This window comes from Nematolebias whitei, chromosome 13 (genome assembly GCF_014905685.2).
Source record: "Nematolebias whitei isolate Nwh7 chromosome 13, NemWhi1, whole genome shotgun sequence".
Taxonomy (NCBI): Eukaryota; Metazoa; Chordata; class Actinopteri; order Cyprinodontiformes; family Rivulidae; genus Nematolebias; species Nematolebias whitei.
The window spans coordinates 16,592,713-16,611,926 of record NC_056510.1 but is presented as its reverse complement, the minus strand read 5'-3'; the positions used below and the strand labels follow the sequence as shown (position 1 = coordinate 16,611,926).

General features: G+C 36.4%; 1 protein-coding gene across 1 annotated transcript in view; it reads left to right on the top strand.

The window, feature by feature from the left end:
- erbb4b (erb-b2 receptor tyrosine kinase 4b) overlaps positions 1-17,243 on the top strand; it is a 161,424-nt gene extending 144,181 nt beyond the window's left edge. The window contains exons 17-24 of the mRNA XM_037686139.1: positions 5,937-6,092; positions 8,088-8,163; positions 9,559-9,705; positions 12,130-12,227; positions 12,844-13,014; positions 14,648-14,891; positions 16,279-16,398; positions 16,576-17,243. Of these exons, the coding sequence (XP_037542067.1) occupies positions 5,937-6,092; positions 8,088-8,163; positions 9,559-9,705; positions 12,130-12,227; positions 12,844-13,014; positions 14,648-14,891; positions 16,279-16,398; positions 16,576-17,243 (1,680 nt within the window). The remainder of the gene's footprint in view (positions 1-5,936; positions 6,093-8,087; positions 8,164-9,558; positions 9,706-12,129; positions 12,228-12,843; positions 13,015-14,647; positions 14,892-16,278; positions 16,399-16,575) is intronic.
- Positions 17,244-19,214: the final 1,971 nt, after the last annotated feature.

Below are 19,214 nucleotides of genomic sequence, written 5' to 3'. Positions count from 1 at the left end.
ATTTATATATATATATACCCACAGGATACAGTTCTCATAAATAGAATAGAATGTACTTGATTGTCCCCTTGGGGAATTTTTCATGAACTCAGGGGTGTATATTGACTAGTAACAGCTACTCAAACAGACAATAAATACACATACAATTCATATAAACAGCTAAAAATTTAAATATATATATATATATAAAAGCACACAACAGTTTAAAAGACAACAACAGAGAACACCACACCTTCCAGGCCTCAACATATTTATTTTAATGGAGGTGGGCACAAAAGAAATTTAAAACGGTTCAATTTTGTTTTGGGGATTCTGTACCTTCTACCGGAAGGCAAGAGCTCATATTCCACATACAGGATGTGGGACAGATCCAACAATACCCTCCGTGCCTGCCTAAGTGCAGACTGCTCATAGATGGACTGCAGGGAGAGCTTTTAGGTCCTTCACCTTCATAGAAGTCTACTGTACTAGGCCCTGCAGCTGGCTCCTTGCTGGCATAGTGATGCCATAAAATAAAACCGCAGTGGTATTCAAGATTTGTTTATACAAATTAGAGTGTAACTAATATCCTATACCCATTGGCATCCATATTAAAATGAGTCATAGAAAAACAATAAACAAAAAAAAACCACAAATGCTTTTTATGATCCTTGTAAATAAAATCTTTCAGTGCGACCAGAGGGTTTGCAGGTGTTTCTGGTATGTTTTACTTGAAATAAAAATAAAAAAAATAAAAATCTGCAAAAAAAAAAAAAAAGTGCATGCTTCTCATGCATATTTTGTAAATGCATTTAACAAAATGAGAACGGATTATGTCTTTGGGAACAAATTGCTTGAAGCGCTACACCTAGAAAAAAGATGTTTGAAAGGTGCAACACAGATTCCTCTTTTAGGTTTGGATGATTATTTATGCTCAAATGATTCATAGGTTAGAGGCTTTACAAAATGCAAACATATTCATTTGAAGGTGCTCAGCACTGGCATGAAAACATAGTGGGGGTAGATTATTATTATTATTTTTTAATGCCTGATGAAAAACTTCGATAAACCTTTACAAAGACTAGTAAATCATCTGGTAATTTACAATGTATGGCTTCCAATAATACTTGAAGACTTAGCTATTATCAACAATGCTTTCATCATTCCAACAAGATGAGTACCGTATTTTTCGGATTATAAGGCGCACTTAAAATCCTTGCATTTTCTCAAAAATTGACAGTGAGCCTTATAATCTGGTACGCCTTATGTATAAATTCTGGTTGTGCTTACTGACCTCGAAATGATTTTATGTGGTACACGGCGCTCAAAAATCTGTCAAAATTAACTTATTTTGCTTAATGCGCCTTATAATCCAGTGTACCTTATAGTCCGAAAAATACGGTAGGCAGAAAAGAGACTTCATGAAAGGGTTACTAAAAATCTGCTGGATTTCCAGTCCCATTCACATAGTTTCCTTGTGATTATCATTATTCAAAATATTTTAGTTGATCATAGATTTGTGTGTGTGTGCAAGCAGTGTGCTGACAGTTTGCCATGTGAGCATCTGAGCTGGCATCTGTCTTGTGATCGTAAACGACCGTGAGAAATTCACATCAGTGAAAAATGGCCACCACTTCTCCTCACACTCATCCTTATTGATTTTATCTCCAGTCTTCTGCAACCATGCTGCCAAATTTGTCTTCACCAAACACATTGGAGGTCAATTCTGTCCATTTGGGACAGAATTGGCCCTGTAGCTCTGTGGAGTAACCGTAAATAACAGTGGTGGGAGGTCAGAGTATTTTCTGGGGGAGCGTAAAAAAAAACTGTGTAGAGGGAGGCTCACCAGTGTGTAATAGGGGCGTCACTTGTGTCTATCTTCCTTTTTTTTTTTTATGTATGGACATGCAAATGTCAGAAATTTATTAGAATAGGATTATCCAGAATGCTGTTGGTCATTTTTAAAATATGGTTGAAAAAAATGTGCATATACAATAAAGATATGTGGCAAAATTTGATTTCTTTCAGTATGCAATAAACTAAAGTTTGATTTACTGGTGTCAGTGATATATACCATATTTTCCAGACTATAAAGCGCACCAGATTAGAAGGCGCAATATCAATGAACGGGTCTGTTTTCATACAAAATGGAGCACCGGATTATCAGTCAGAGTCAAAGTCTCTTTGTCGTTCACACAACATGTGGTGGAATGAAATTGTGTACACAATGTCCCAGTTACATCCAACAATGAAATGTAAAAGAAAACAATAAGATCTAAAATATGAACTAAGACAAATGTCAACTAAAAATATGCTAAGCACAGCGGTCAGGTACACGAGCACCGGCGTCAGGTTGATGGGAATTCGTCCACTGCACCTCCTTTTCAACTCATTTGGGATATGGGGCTGTAGTTGAGGTATTTGAGCTTTTGAGATGTTAATCAGCTGCTCCTGGTTGTTAAAAAGCACCTTGTTGCCATGGTTACGCATCATAGCAAATGCCCAAAAGTAAAAAAGTTTCAGTAAAAATCCTTCCAGCTGCGCAGCATCTGACACCAGAGGAAAGAATCATCCTTAAAAAGCAATGTACAACCAGAAAAAAGAGGAATTAAAATTTTCAAAAGCAATAAATCAGAATGAATGCAACAGAGCTACTCCAACATGCAGCCACCCTGAGCGGCGCAATTCTAGAACGTTGTATAAGGTATAAGGTGCATTAAGTGAAACAAAACAGTCAGATAAGTCAAACTTTATTCAACTCATTCACAATAACTACATAAAATTGGTTTGAGGTCAGTAAGCACAACCAAAATTAATGCATAAGGCGCACCGGATTGTAAGGCTCACTGTTGATTTTTGAGAAAATTAAAGGATTTTAAGTGCGTCTTATAATCCGAAAAATACGGTACTTTTAAAATGTATTCATGTATTCTACTTCTGCTTATTTAAAAGCTTCACATTTATGCCTCCTTCTTTTTTAGTGGTTTCTTTTTCTCCCTTTGTTTGCTTACCCTTATAAAATTGCAGCATGCAAGGTTTAGGACAGGAAAGATCCCTAGAGATTGGTAGGCAGCACTTGTCTGGAAGTGCAATCATAACAGAGTCTGTCTGAAGCCTATGGATTCTTTTTGGTGGTAGACTCACCTGCGACATATGGTTCTCTTCTAGCATCAGTCTGGGTGTCAGATCCAGTTTTACCTCAATTACAAACCCCGGGCAGTGAGTTGTTCTCATCATGTCCACATGGGAAGGCAGCAAATAAAAGCAATCGAGTAGAAAAGTGGGAGGGGGAAAAAAAAAGTTAGTTTCTCACGCACGTATGCAGCCACTTCCCAGTCTCCACACACCATCACCTCCCCCTCTCTGTCTTATTGTGCTGGTAAATTAAAATTCACGGGTTGCCAAGCCATCCATCCTCCCTCCATTGCTTAATTGTCTTGAAAATTGAAGGGATTACTGGGTGCGATTTATGTATAAATAATAATCTGTCAGAAATTTGGCAGCATATACTAAGACATGCAAACAGTCCTGGAGTGCATGATTTAAAAGCCAGTGGCTGGCATAAAATACATTAATCTATTTACTTGATCCATTTCAGAGTTACCTGTACTGCTGCACTTTGGGGGATTCTTTTAGCAGGTGGACAAAGCACTTGGATAAGCTACGCAAAAATTGCAACACTTTAGTTTGCTCTGACCACACTACAGTATATTTAATATTATCAATACATATTTTATACATCAGCAACACTGGGATTAGTTTTACCAAGTTGTAAAATCATGATGCTAAAACATGTTTTATATTTATGACCACAATAAGTGCAAATCAACACAGACGCATTGTGGTTTGAAAGTTCTGCATGCTTTATTAGCCACAGTCATGTATCACATTAATCTAGTTAAAAATCACCAGACACTTGCGACCCATGGTGCATCTGTCTGTGACAAGAACGTCTGCAGGTGAGTCTGAGTTTGGATGCAAATGTGCAGGTGTGAGCTGAAACCACATGGTCCTCCCTGAGACGGAGCCAAATGAAGCAGTGTGATTAAAGCCACACCGATGTAATTTCACGTTTTAGAGTGCCGAAGCTCAACCCCACCTTCAACTACTCTGCTCCTGTCTACCCCTCCATCCACTCCTCATTCCATTTCAGCACATTCTCACTAAATGCAATTTGTTATGGTTCCAAATAAGGCCTGTTTTTTTTTTTTCCTGTCTTTTTGCCACTTCAAACAAAGTGGCTTCTGTTATTACTTGTCCAATTTGAAACAGTCCCCACCCCTCCCCTCATCCCCTCGTCTTTCATTTTCCTCAGGTCCACTCTTGCAGTGGTGTACAACTAGCAGCAAAGACTTTAAATGCCCGGCACAGGATGTACTCCAGAAACTGAAAAGCTTTTAAATAACTGTACATAGATGTTCTTTTTGTAGCTTGAGGACATTATTGGCTTTTTGTGTCAAACTTAAAAGACCCACCATGCTCTATCTCCTTTGGTAGTGATGCAAATAGACACTATCTGTTAAGATGTGTGAGTGTGGATACAATGGTGATGGGGTTGATAGTTGTAGCTTCATGGTGCTGATTTATGTCCTTTTAATATCATGCTCTTACTATTTTAACTGCTCCATTCAATTATATTCACTGATATTTGCGGACAGCTTTTAGGAATTATGGTTTGAGACACTAATTGTGGGAATATTTGACACAAGAAGAAAACTTGACTCTTTTCGACTCCCCAGAAAGTGCAGGGATGCAGGAGATGTGATGGTGAAATAAGACTCAACACCTTCGTTTAGAGACACAATGTTTAAGTCATGCAGTTTTACTTTATATTTTGCAAACTTGGTTAATTTTAAATAAAAACATGGTAGTTATAGTCTAAAGATCAATGTTTGTTTGTTTGATAAAAACAAGAACAACACCAATCGAAAATGAAAAGTATCTCTTATAATGAAAACATGGCAGCATTATTTTGTAATTGAAAATAAATTTGGGTGATTTTTTTTTTTTCTTTTTACATTTATTTTATTTTATTTGTACGTTTACCGCAATCCCCAGGCACTTACATAGCTGCCCACTGCTCCACCTGGGTGCATCCCAGGTGCGATGGGTTAAATGCACAGACCTAATTTCGCCATTGTATGGAAACAAACAGTGATGACAACACATATCACTTTACTTTACTTTACTTATAAGGTCTGTTAATACTCATTCATAAAGCTGTTATTGCATCAGCACGTTGTAGGCAATCATACATCCATCCGCCCATTATCTTTTACCCACTTCTTCCTTTTTGGGTTATGGGGGCCGCTGGTGTCCATGTCCAGCAATCACAGTGCAAGAGGCGGGGGACACCCTGGATGAGTCGCCAGTCCATCACAGGGTCACATGGAGACAAACAACCATTCACTCTCTCACTCACACCTAGGGACAATTTAGAGTTACCAGTCAGCCTAACATGCATGTTTTTGGTCTGTGGGAGAAAACCGGAGCACCCGCAGAAAACCCATGTATGCATAGAGAGAACATGCAAACTCCACCCAGAATGGTCCTGGGCCGGGATTTGAACTGGCAACCATCTCGCTGAGGGGCGGCAGCTCTACCAATTGCGCCACCATAGACAATTATGATACGTTTTATTTTAGTGGATGGATGGGTGGATGGATGGATTGATATAAATTAGTGTGATAAAAAAAAAAAAAAAAACTGTAGAAGGAATGATGCCCAACAAAGTTTTATCAGAAAGCTAATATTGATTAGATGACTGAAGACAATAAAAGCAGATAGTGAAGTTCAGAGGGAGTCAGACCTACAAGAGGTTACTCTGGCGGTTACTGTATAATAAAACACACTGAAGACTGTTGATACCATGTATATATTCCATAAAAAAACTATAGAATATTAGTATTTTTGTATGTGAACTAACATGTATGCATATATGCATTTTTGTTTTCCAGGGAATGATGTACCTGGAGGAGCGCAGGCTTGTCCACAGAGATTTGGCAGCTCGAAACGTTTTAGTCAAATCTCCAAATCACATCAAGATCACTGACTTCGGCCTGGCTCGGCTCCTGGACGTCAACGAGAAAGAATATCAAGCCGACGGAGGAAAGGTGAATCTTATCTAATATTACTTTCTAAAATGTGATTCTCTCAGATGACTGAGTGTTTAGTCATCTGGTGCTTATGCAACGAGCTTGAGAGTTCTTGCTTAATTAATTTCTCTTGACAAAAGGCTTTGCTTAATGTAGCTATTATGGGTTTTCCCCTTCCTTTTTCCTCCAAAATGCAAATGTTTAAACTGCTGCTCAACAAATCTTTGCTCCCAAAAATGCTTTTTCTTCTTCTTTAAGGAAACACAGTGCTGTTCTGTATTCAAAAAACATGTTATAATCTAGCATTTGTTGCTGTTTGATGCGTTTGGTTATGGAATAGCAATATTTCAAGATTATTCTTTCACACTGTGGCATTGACGTGTTGTAAAATAAAACAATAGGCATCACCAATAATGAGGCCTTCATATCCTTAGGGTGGAACATTACCAATTATAAAGGACAGTTTTAGTTGAGTGAAATATTATTCTGCTCTACTGAACCGTTTTATTTACCTTTAGGGAGCAGACGGCTCAAAACCCTGTTAACAAAGTAAACAAATCTGTCCTTGGTGCTTTCTGCACATGGGTCTCTGACCTCTTGTAAGCTTTGTTTATACATTCCCTGACTTGTAATTTGTTTTGAAATCCTCCTTTCGCAGAACAGAGCGTTTCATCCTCTCTCACTTTCTCTTTTGAATCTTGGTTTATGTCAGTGATGAGCTCTTTGGTATTATCTACAGTGGCCCTGAGGTATAAATGAATAACATTAAAAAATAAAAAATAAAACAATTACATTTCAAAAAACTCAACAAAAACACAACAACATTTGAAAAAACGGAATTACGTTTGGAAAAAAACAAAAACGGAATTACATTAAGCCAAAGCGGAAGTGGCCAAAGCGGAAATGGTCAGAATCACATATGAAAAAACAGAAATACATTAAGCCAAACCCTTTTTTTTTTTTTGGTGGTGGTGGTGGGGGGGGGGGGGGGGGTTATTATTTATTTATTTATTACTTTATTAACAAGATAAAACAGAACAACAGAAGAATATACAGTACACACACAACAGGGTTACAGTTAGCATGCAAGGTATTACTAATGCCACTCCAGTAAATCTAAACTGTAAAACTAAACTATAAAACTAAAACGTATGTCAACAAAACTTAATGAGCTTGAAGATCCTGTAGAGTTTTTCCAGTGTCATATCTTCTTCTTTAAGTTTGAACAAAACATAGCTCTCCATTTCTGCAGGCTAAAGGCTAGCCTACTAACTGTACATCTGTTTTGTGTTTTGTGTGTACTGTACATTATTCTGTTGTTCTGTTTGATCTTGTTAATAAAGTAAAAAATAAAATACACACACAAAAAAAAAAAAAAAAAAAAAAAACATCACTTCCCGTTTGGCCTAATGTATTTCTGTTTTTTTTTTCAGATGTAATTCTGTTTTTTTGTTTTTTTTCAAATGTTATTCATCTACACCTCAGGACCACCATAATTATCTCCTTAGCTATGAAAGAAAGGCAAACTAACCTTTGATTGACAGACACCCCCCCCCCCCAAAAAAAACAAAAAAACATTGAACTTATATCACTGCTTTCAATTGAATTGGCTTTCAAATCTAATCACTGTGTTGGGCTGCATCCTAGACTACATCTCTTAACATTTGACTTTGTTTCAGTACATCTGTGGGCTCTATGTGTGTGTGTGTGTGTGTGTGTGGGGGGGGGGGGGTTGCTTATGTAGAGAGATTATTGGTTTGTTTGATGAATATGTGTGCGTATGCATTTGTTTCCTTTATTCTACATTAACATTGTTTAATTTCAATCATTCATGCGTTAGATTTCTACTTAGTTGATACTATCAGTTTATCCAAAAACATTTTCTGTATTCTCATGCGTTCTTAAATGTCTTTAGTTTTTCTTTAGCAATGAAGTAAGATGTTATTTTTAAGTATTTTTACAGGCAAATATTACATGTATACATTGATAACATGCTGCACTTCTATCCTCTAGATGCCCATCAAATGGATGGCCCTGGAGTGTATCCATTACAGGAAGTTTACTCATCAGAGTGACGTTTGGAGTTACGGTGAGGTCATTTTCTCTTCATAAATCTATGATCATGGACGTATACTCTGGGCCCATGAGCAAGGCCCTTAACCCCCACCATGTGCTCCCTAAAAACAAAACAAACAAAAAAAAAAAAACAGGTCTCTCTTGAAAATGAGTTCTCGTGGCTCAATGAGACTAACCTGGATAAATAAAGGCTAAATGAAAAAATAAAAAAATAAAAAAATACCCCTAAATTATTTCCACTCCTTTCAACAGGCAAAGGGAGTGCAGATAAACTCCTAAAATATTGACAACCATAGTTTTCTAACTTAATATCACAGAAGCCCTTGTAATTTGTGTTTTCAATCGCCCCTTTTCCACTGTTTATTTATAAATCTTTGTTGTGAAATAGGCAGAAAATGGTGATATCATGTTTGATTCAGTTTCTTAAGAGTCCTTTTTCAATCAACAGTACTATTTTTCTCCTTCTCAGGTTCATAGCCAAAATAAACATTTTTGGGGGGGTTGATTGTTAAAGTTAGAGGACTTCCACAGAAGGAAGTGAAGGAACTGAGAAAGCTCCTGGGATGAGAAGTGGAATGTCTTCTGCTACAAATAAAGTCCAGTTGTTTGTTTGTTTGTTTTTGTTTTGTCTGGAACTTTTTAGAAATTCCACAGAGTCCAATCATACATTTTAATCTTTACATGTGGCATTATTCACTGCTAAAAATAAAAAAAAAGAACAATATATTGTATCTTAGCTGTATTGTCCTTCATGTATTGCTTAGAATGTGTCTGTTAGTCCTCAATATCAACATAATCTTATTTTTAAATAATTGTATTTATTCCTTTTACAGATAATTCCATTTGAAACAAAGTTTATTTTGTCACTGCTTTACCAACCAGACAATTTCTACAAGGTTTTAAGCTCCGTATCTGTGGATGATGCGCAGTTCTTCTCTGAGCTTTTACTATCCCATACAGAAACAATAAATGGAGTGTTTTAGGTGCAGCATCAGTTCCTAAACATGTCAGAAAAGGCTTACAACACTTTTAAAAAGGGGGACAGATCAATGTTTATAATTCCAAGAAATATATATATTTTTATGTATATTGTGTTCATTGCTTTGATCTAATTGGTTTATTAAAATCCATTATAACTTTTTTTTTTCACTTAGGTTATTAATAAGTGCATTGTCCATTTACATAATTTTGAAATCAGGCTATAACATCCCATAACTTTCTGTTTAATACCATTAGGTCACACTCATATATATTTCATCTCTCTGTGATTCCTTTACTTTTTTGTTTTTTGTTGTTGTTGTTTTTTGGTGTGTATGCATGTGTGCTTCCCTTTATGAAAAACTAATCTGGACACTAAACTCCTTTGTGCTGACAAATATAGTTTTTGTTTTCTTTTGATGTCTTTAAGGCGTAACAATATGGGAGCTGATGACCTTTGGAGGAAAACCATATGATGGAATTCCGACCAGAGACATTCCAGATCTGCTAGAGAAAGGGGAGCGTCTTCCTCAGCCACCAATTTGCTCCATTGATGTCTACATGGTCATGGTCAAATGTAAGTAGACATTTAAAGAAGAGCAATATAGCCAACATTTTTATTTTTTTCCTGCAGTAATACCAACAGCAGAATGGTGAAAATATAAAATATAAAAAAAATAATAATAATATTGTACTTGCTGCAACATGTCAGATAATGTTACTATTAAGCTGGGAAGGTTACATAAAATGTCACTAGCCATGTGGCTCCAAAATACGAGTCTCTGAGTCTCCCTTCAAACCTTTTTTGTCTATTTATATCTGTGCTGTTTTGTGTTATTTTATGTTATATGTTGGTCCTACCATGTATTGTATCCTTACCTGTGTGATGCCTTCTAGTTAAAAGTGGTGATTTTTGATGGATGCTAATGCTAACTGAGCTAATCGATGGTACATACACCCCACCCCCACCCCACCACCACACACACACAGACACACACACTTGATGGCATTGAGAAATGGCATCAAAACTCCAGTAAAATCTGCAAAAGTTAAAGGTCACTCAGAGATTTCTCCCAAAATGCACTTGCATTTATTACATACTCTAATAATAGGTTTAGAATGGTTGAAGTAAAAAAAAAATATATAGTATTTTGGTATTTGTTTATATATGTATTGTTTGTGATTAACAAACAAACAAAAACAACATTTAAAATGATTTTTAGAACAGAAAATGGTTCGGACTGTTTTTATTTTTCTGGTTGACTAGCACCAGGTCTTTGGAAGTTCTGGTCGGTCATCATGACATGGCATGGCACTGTAACAGCTGGTTGCTGTTGCAGAGACACGGACTTAGTGCCAGTTTCACCCTGGCCTCGTCCTCTGCTCTGAGAGCTGGAGCCTCTGGCTGTCACTGCCACCTTGGCTTCTACTGTCACCCTGAACTGGTGCCAATCTGGCAAGCAGACATACAATCAGCATATAGTGGGCACTGTCACCCCTCTGTTACCTGCCGCGTTTCCACACTACTTCATGTATAAAGCTTCTAAACTTAATTACACACATATTGATGATAATCTAACAATGCATTTGCACTTTTATTTATTTACTATTATGGAATGGTGTTAATACTGCTGGTCCTGACGACTAAATTGTGCCTGCATCAACACATAAATGACAAATAAAACCTTGAAGCTTGATACAGAACTTGGTTAACACCAACCTTAACTTGGGCTGCATCAACATTTTTTCATGTGAAGGCTAATGGACATATTTCTTTAACCACACATCTTTATGTCCATCTCATCTTATGTATCTGTATAGAGTTTCGAATCAAGGCCAAAGTGCACGATCATGTTAATGCTTATTCCATGTTTCTACTAAGAAGCTGGCAGAAGAGCACATTGCACCATGTGGCCATTAGTGATGAAAATGTATTTGTGTTTATTTGGGGGGGAAATAATACAATTAAAAAACGTCATTTAGGAAATATGTGGTTGCTCAATGTCAGAGTGCAATGTGTTATATAATAAAGCATATGTAATACAATATGGTTTAAATCTAATTATCTGTAGAAGTGATTATATTGATGCATTGAATAGTTGAGATGCACAACAAAACATCTTGTGCAGTTTGAGAACTGCATGTGCATCAGCCCAGATTCTAATTGTAGGTAGTGCTAGAAATACCATGAACAAAGGTATGTTACAGTATGTCATCATATATGTCAAGATCAGGCCTGTGGGCCAGATTCATTTGTTGCAATGTTGTCTGACGCACAAGAACAGTTAGATGTAGTGTTAAAACTGGCCTACCAAGCTGACAATTTGAGTCTCTATTGCTTCTAATTTTGTTCAGAATAACGGAGCATACTTAGTTCCTGCTAGTCTTGGCAGTTAGACAAATAAAATAAACAATTATATTATTTTGTCTGTAATTTTTTACTTTGATGTGGAAAGAGCAACAAAACACTTTTAAATGAGACTGATCAGTCTTTTGCTGGAAAACTTGCAGCCAAGATTTTTATTATGTTTTACTGTGTTCTTTATTAAAAAAATAAATTAAATTGTAGCTAAATGTTTGAATTGTGTTAAGGGATTTTTTTTTTCAATTTAAAAACAAAGTTTTGACTTTTGCTCGCCAGTGTAACTGAGATTAACACCACAGTCTACAGTTTCACACATGTTCTGTATGTTATGCAGAAAGAATGATATCGAGCAAAGTTTATACAGAAAACAATAAAATAATTATTGAAGTAATCGTTGACAGCTAAGTTTGACAGCTATTTACTTTTGATGCTTGTTTGTAAAAAATATGCATTTTCTTTTATGTGTAATGTGAGTTAATGCTGAGAATAAAACATTTTTATAACTATATAAAGTCATGAGCCACAACAAAAGTTATCAAACTGTTTGTAACAGGTCATGGATTCTTAATTTAGTTTTAGTTTTTTTTTTTTTTTGTTTAACTCTACCTGTTACTGAGACAAACCCATTTTTTTCAGGCTGGATGATTGATGCAGACAGTCGACCCAGGTTCAAGGAGCTGGCTGCAGAGTTCACTCGGATGGCTCGTGATCCTCAGCGATATCTGGTCATCCAGGTAGATAAACTAGACTGACAGAATAAGAATAAGCCATCATTTTAATAAATAAATCTGTCTTCTGCTCTGCTCAGTTTTTGTCTCATTAGTCTGTGTTGTGGTTTTTATTTTATTATGTTTCGCATGTCAGGAAGTTATACCCACAAAATTATAATTTGGTAGAGTTATGGCAATTTAAATATCAAGCAAAATTTGTTATTAAAGTCTCCAACTAGCATAAATAGTGTTTTTACTAGAATGTATTATCAATTACCAAATTCCATTACCGTATTTTTCAGACTTTAAGGCGCACCAGATTATAAGGAGCAATATCAATGAACAAATCTGTTTTCATACATAAGGTGCACCGGATTATAAGGCACATTAAGTAAAATTAAAACATTTTGACACATTTTTGAGCACCGTGTACCACATAAAATCTGTTTGAGGTCAGTAAGCGCAACCACAATTAATACATAAGGCGCACCGGATTATAGGGACTCACTGTTGATTTTTGAGAAAATTAAAAGAATTTAAATGTGCCTTATAGTCCGAATAATACGATAATTGTTTAAAAATATGGTTCTGATGAGTTTTTGCATAAGTGCTCCACACACTGATGAGTGCATTTTATAAGGGTGACGATCGCATGAAGCTTCCCAGCCCGAACGACAGCAAGTTCTTCCAGAGCCTCCTGGATGATGAGGAACTGGAGGATCTGATGGATGCTGAGGAGTACCTGGTTCCTCATTCCTTCAGTATTCCACCACTGGCATACGCTCCTCACACACGCATTGACTCCAACAAGGTAATATCAAAATGTGTAGACACCTTGAAGCACCTTGTTAAAAGGAAAAAGAAATTGGAAGAGTGAAATTATACACTTTCTACGTATTTATAGCAAAAGTCATTATACATTTTGTCAGGGTCAACCACGTGATAAACTGTGTTGAGTTTATAGACTTTTGCTTCAATTTGGATTTCTCTAGTAAAACAATAAAATTCATTCTTTCATCAAATTCTGATTCAAATAAAGATTTTAGTTCTTCGAGTACTGTCTTTAAATGTAACCACTGAAATGATCAGTGTCCCTTTTGGACTGTATAATCAGAGAAATGTTTACACAAAAAATGTATAATTTTTATACTCTAGTATCCCTTTTAATTTCACAATGAAAATATCTCAATTCCAAATGAAACAAACATGTATTTAACTCTGTGTGGTGCATTTCAGTATGCAAAGGAATTTTTGCTTGGATAATATTTTAAGAAAAGTTAGACGTGAAGCACATTAAGTTGTTTAATATCAAACTCTGACATCCATCTATAAACTGTTTGAGAGTATAAAAACGGTATGTATTGTAATATGAAAATGTATACACAAATAATTAACTATAAAATATCTACTTGCATAACAGACAGTGGCAAAAAAAAAACTCTTCTACACAAATACTGTTATTGTTTGTTGTCATAAGTGTAAAACTTTTTTTTTTTTTCAAAAAGTAAATATAATTGAACAAACAAAAAAATAATTTACTGAAAATCATACTTTGTACAAAAATAGAAAAATATTTTGGCTTTTAGGGCTTCGATTTTGAAGATGCCTCTGTAACTTTCTGAAAAGCATAATAAATACCCAGGAGACTAATTATGGAGAAGTGCTGATCAAAACTCAGATTTATACTTGCCCAAATATCCTGAAGGGTCTCCATGTGCCATTTATGTTTGTTGTAAAACTAAATGCAGCAGAAAACAACATGCTGGTTGCAGGTATGATCTTTTGGACACAGTGGAATATGGAAAGAAAATACAAATTTGAAAAATGACACTTATATAAAATATTACCCCTTACTTATAAAAGTGACAGAAGAGGAGATTCAGAAGAAGAAAAAAATAAAATAAAAAAAATAAAAAATTATATATATATATATATATCATTTTTTTTACAAGGTGCCTTGATACAAATGAGCACAACAGGGCACAGCTGATATGACTAATTTAAGCTTTTTTATTAAAATTATTTTAATTAAATTGTCCATGGTACTCATGCTGCCATGTTGTTTTGTGTCTCCTCTGCCTGTCATTTAAACATAAACATTTTGACAATTAAAAAAATAAGAAAAATCAATGTTTAGCTAAAATATTTGGCATAGTACAGTTTATTTATTTTCCTATCATTTGTAAATTTTGTAATTTTACAACAAAAGCAAACAATAGTGTGAATTTATTAATGCGTCTTCTCTTGAAGATTTTTTTTTGGCAAATTAAGAGAAGAAAGTAAAATTAATAAAATGTTCAAAACAGCCATTATTTTCCATGTTTCTCATGTAGTTTATTTTAACTTACTATTTCAATAACCAGTTGACACTTTTTGGCATTGTTTTTGTTTTTTTCAACCCCCCCATCCCCCCTTTTTTTTTTACTTACTCTACTTCTTTCTAGAGCCAATTTGGCTGCCAAGATGCCAGTTACAGCATGGGGGACATGCTGGCCACTCTCCCTAGAGTGGCTCCACCAGCATGTGGAAGCAGCCTCCCTCCACAGGAACTTGCTGCAGGGGGGCAGATCAATGTTGGATTTAGCCGTGGCAACCAGGATGACCCTCGCTGCAATGGAACCCTGCGGAAGCAGACCTCTCCAAGGTCAAACATGCTTGGAGCTGCTTCAGCTCTCACTGCAGGACAAGGTAAAGCCAGCTCATAAGCAGCCAACATGACAGTAACACAGCTAAATGTTTTGGATTTATTTACAAGACTTTTGAAATACTCGACTTTTGAGCTTGCAACTGACTAGCCATGACTCTGACACAACACAAACATAAAGGAGAATATTTTATTAAGTGTGCAGCATGCAGTCCACTGAAAAGTCCTCCCCTCATGAGCTACATTTGCTCAAAAATTAATTTTCTTTAGTTCCTTTTGTGTTACTGCAGTAACATGATGCAATATGTGCAGGTGAACAAGAAGGCCAACGCAGAGGGATTTCACTTAAACATTGCTTAGTGACTGATCGCCAGAGCAGAAGTTCAACTGAACCAAACGAGTGGTGTTAAATATGTGAATATGTATTGCCATTTGCTGTGAACAATACAAATAAGCATAGTTACACATCAAAGTTCATGCTCAATAACCTGGGTACAAAATCAAACAAAGTTCAGTCACGTTTGGTTTCTTTTTTTGCTAAGACATTTCGTCCTTCATCCAAAGGACTTCATCAGTCCGAGGAGGCAGAAACAAACTCAGTCCTACAAGCATTACACTCACAGTGGACCAACCAGTTTGATGGTGATACGATGGTTTCTGGGGCCCGCCCTCTCCCCCATCGACTCCTCTGAGGCACCCATAGTCAAAGTGGTTCAAAACATCAAAGTTCATGCTCAATAATCCTGGTAAAAAATAAAATAAAAAAAATCCAACATCGTCGACGGGAGCTAGGGTGGGCCCCAGAAACCATCTTATCACCAGCAAACTGGTTGGTCCACTGTGGGAGCGTGCTGCTTCTGGGACTGAGTTTGTTTGTGGCTCCTCGGACTGATGAAGTCCTTTGGATGAAGGACAAAACGTCTTGACAAAACAAGAAACTGTCCAGATGTCCTGACTGGACGATGTTGGAAACAAAGATATACCGAACTGTTAAATGTTTCCATATAGTAACTAAACTGGACTATAACATCATGACTCTGTTCAGCCACTTCGAATGATGAGAATGCATTTTGTTCAGTGCACCTCTCAGGTGTCTGTGCTTGCCTTTATCACACATTATGCAATATTTGACAATACAAGATCAGCAATAAAAATCAAACATCTGGTGCAGTTTACGACACTAAAACAAGGCAATCCAATAGCAAATTGAGTGTCATTGCATGAGTTATATCTGTGAGTTTAGTCACAACAAAAGACATAGAAATTACACAAAAAAGGCACTTGACTGAAAAAATGTGCAATTTTTTATATATATAACAGAATGACTCGCAGTCAACGGACACGTCTTTCAAGGCCTGTGTTTTTGTCTGATGCAGCTGTGATACTAATAAATTTAAAATATTATATATTGCTCCTTTTTTTCTTCCTAAGGTGGCATGGAAGAAACTAGTGGACAGCGTTACAGTGCAGACCCTACTGGTCTCTTAGCTGAACGGAGTGAAAAGGGAGACAGGAACAGCATGACTGTCAAGAGGGACAAGAACACTTCAGGTAAAATAAACAATTTTGAACGCAACTGAATATCTTAATGCAGTCACTACACATTAAAGCCAAACTGACAATTGCATTAAACTTTTTTATTATAAAGACGTTTGTTTATTTTGATAGTTATGTATATATGTGTTCAAAAATATTAAACACTGCTTACATATGTTTATATATTAACAGATTTTCTCAGCCCTATTGAGGAAAATCCCTTTGCAACACGTCGCAGGAATGGTGATGCCCATGTAGTGATAGATGGATCAAGTTGCCACACATTGCACTTAGCTGGGGCTGCTGCAGCACCCAAAAGCCAGACGTCCCACGGTGACGATGAGTATATCAATGAGCCGCTGTACCTGAATACATTCCTTAACCCCGGAGACAAAAATGGATTAGCCGGTGCAATTTCCATCTCTGCTTCTGCGCCCTCAGCTGCACAATCAGTCCTGCAAACAGTGAACCCATCTACAAGCCACATTGTTTCTTCTTCTGGATACGTGGTAAATCCAGGCCTACTGCCCCACCCATCATATCCATCACACACGTTGCATCCGGGGCATTCGGGACACACTCTGCATTCAGGCATCACAAGCAACACAATGATGTTTGATAAGAAAGGCAAGAAAATCACTTTTGACAATCCTGAGTACTGGCAGCACAGTCTCCCACCGAAGTCTTCATTGCACAACCCCGAGTACCTGCAGGACTGCAGCACGCGCTTCTTCTACCGGCAGAACGGACGCATTCGCCCTGCTGTAGCTGAAAACCAGGAATATTTATCCGAGGCTGCTATGAAAGCTGGCAATGTATTGCCACCCCCTCCATACAGGCAGAGGAACACTGTGGTGTAGTGACCCACCTGTGGCACCTGGAGGGATGAACAGAGGTGGTGGAGGTAAATAGTCATGTTCGTTCAGTGCCGTTCTTCAAAAACTGGGTTGTCCTTGCATCGACTCAGAACACTTTTTTTTTTTTTTTTTTTTCTGTCTGATCCATTTGCAAACCTTCTACAAACCTGCCTTTTTCAAAACAGATCCACAATACATGTCATTTGACTGTTTCCTTTAGGACTCACCATCTTGATTAACACTTCTCTAAGCAATTAGAGGCATCTCTGAGGGTGGCTCTGTCCTGGGTACAACTTCTCTGGCATCTTCACTAAAAAAACAGAAAGGGTTTAATATGAAGTGTGAGGAAACGTAATAGTTGGAACTAAAAAATAAACTAGGGTTATTTTTTCACAATCCTTTAGGATTACTTTATACATCCATGATTTTTTATTCTCCCTCTTTTTTGCATGTTTTTTATCCTGCTGTATGTGTATACCGTTTTGTTTAAACATTGCTTTTTGCATGGGTGCAGCTTATCATGTGAAACATGCATTTGGTTTTGTGTCTGGTCCTTCCAGCAAACCAGTAGTCACGTTGAGAAGGCTCGTTGAGCCTTCCATTCCTGCACACACACTTTCTTCTTTTTGATTCTGCATCAGTAATGTAACTCATATATACCTTATGCACACTCATATCATACGTGGATCAAGTTAACACACCTGCAAGCTTGACACACTAATCGTAACCCGACATGAATTCACACGTAAATACACACAGTGACAGATGAGCCTGCTGCCACTTGAAATGAATTCTGTAGGAGACTGACCTTGGGCTGAAAGACAAAAAGCACTGGAAATGGCAGACAGTCTTGCAGGAAGAGAAAAAAAAGGTCAACATGAAAGAAAATGCTGCCACAGTTATCACCAAGAGTCTAGTTGAAAGCTTTTGACGAATTATGTCACATGTAGGCTGGAGATTAAGGAGTTGATTGCTCAGATGATGTATTTTAAGATCCTTCTGTTGTTTTCAGCCCTTTTCTAGATGATTTTTCTAGAAAAATGCACCCTGGAATAAACCAGTTTATTGTTGACTGCATAAGAATAACACAATGAAGGTTTGTGTTTCAGCTTGGTTGACATATAAGAATAATAATTCTATTAAAGAAAGAAAATGTTTTTTTTTTGTTTTTTTTTTGTTCAATCATCAGGGATTTGTTTCATGTGTCATGTTATTTTGCAATGTACTGTATTAAAATAATATTAAATGATGAAAACAGCACAGCCAACAAGAGCACTGTGGATACAGCAAAAAGGCTAATCCTTCAGAGCCGTAAATAAGCCAATTATATGTCATTATCAGACAGCCACATTTGCGGGAAAAGGCTTTATGAAAGAAGTCGTGTCTGGAAAGAAGTAAAAGTACATCAAAGGCCGAAATATACAAGATGTTTCACGCCACTTTTTTTTTTTTCATAAACGTGGATATTAAGTTTCTTACTTTGTACTCCCAACCTGTTTGAGATGGGATAAGTAAAGGACCTGTCAAAACTTTTAAAATAATCCTCATTTGTAGTTTAATATGAAATGCAAAGTGAAAAGTAACACGGTTTTGTAATGTTTACCAATATTATTCAGAGGTTGCGATTTAATTCTAAACATGCTTACTAAACTGCCAAGTGTCCCATGAAACTGATGGAAACAACAAATTGTTTTTGAAATTAACCTAATTTATGCACAGCTGATAATTTAAAAGCACTTATAGGACAGCTAAATAACTATGCTCAATCTAAGTGAAAATACATGCATTTTATGCATATATACATATATATATATATTAATGCAGCTGTAATGTACATTAACAAAAATTTTCATTTAATCAACATTTTACTCACTAAAAAGTATTATCACTGTAATATTGGTTACTATTGATAAAAATTATATATATAGAGGTATATATATATATATATATATATATATATATATATATATATAT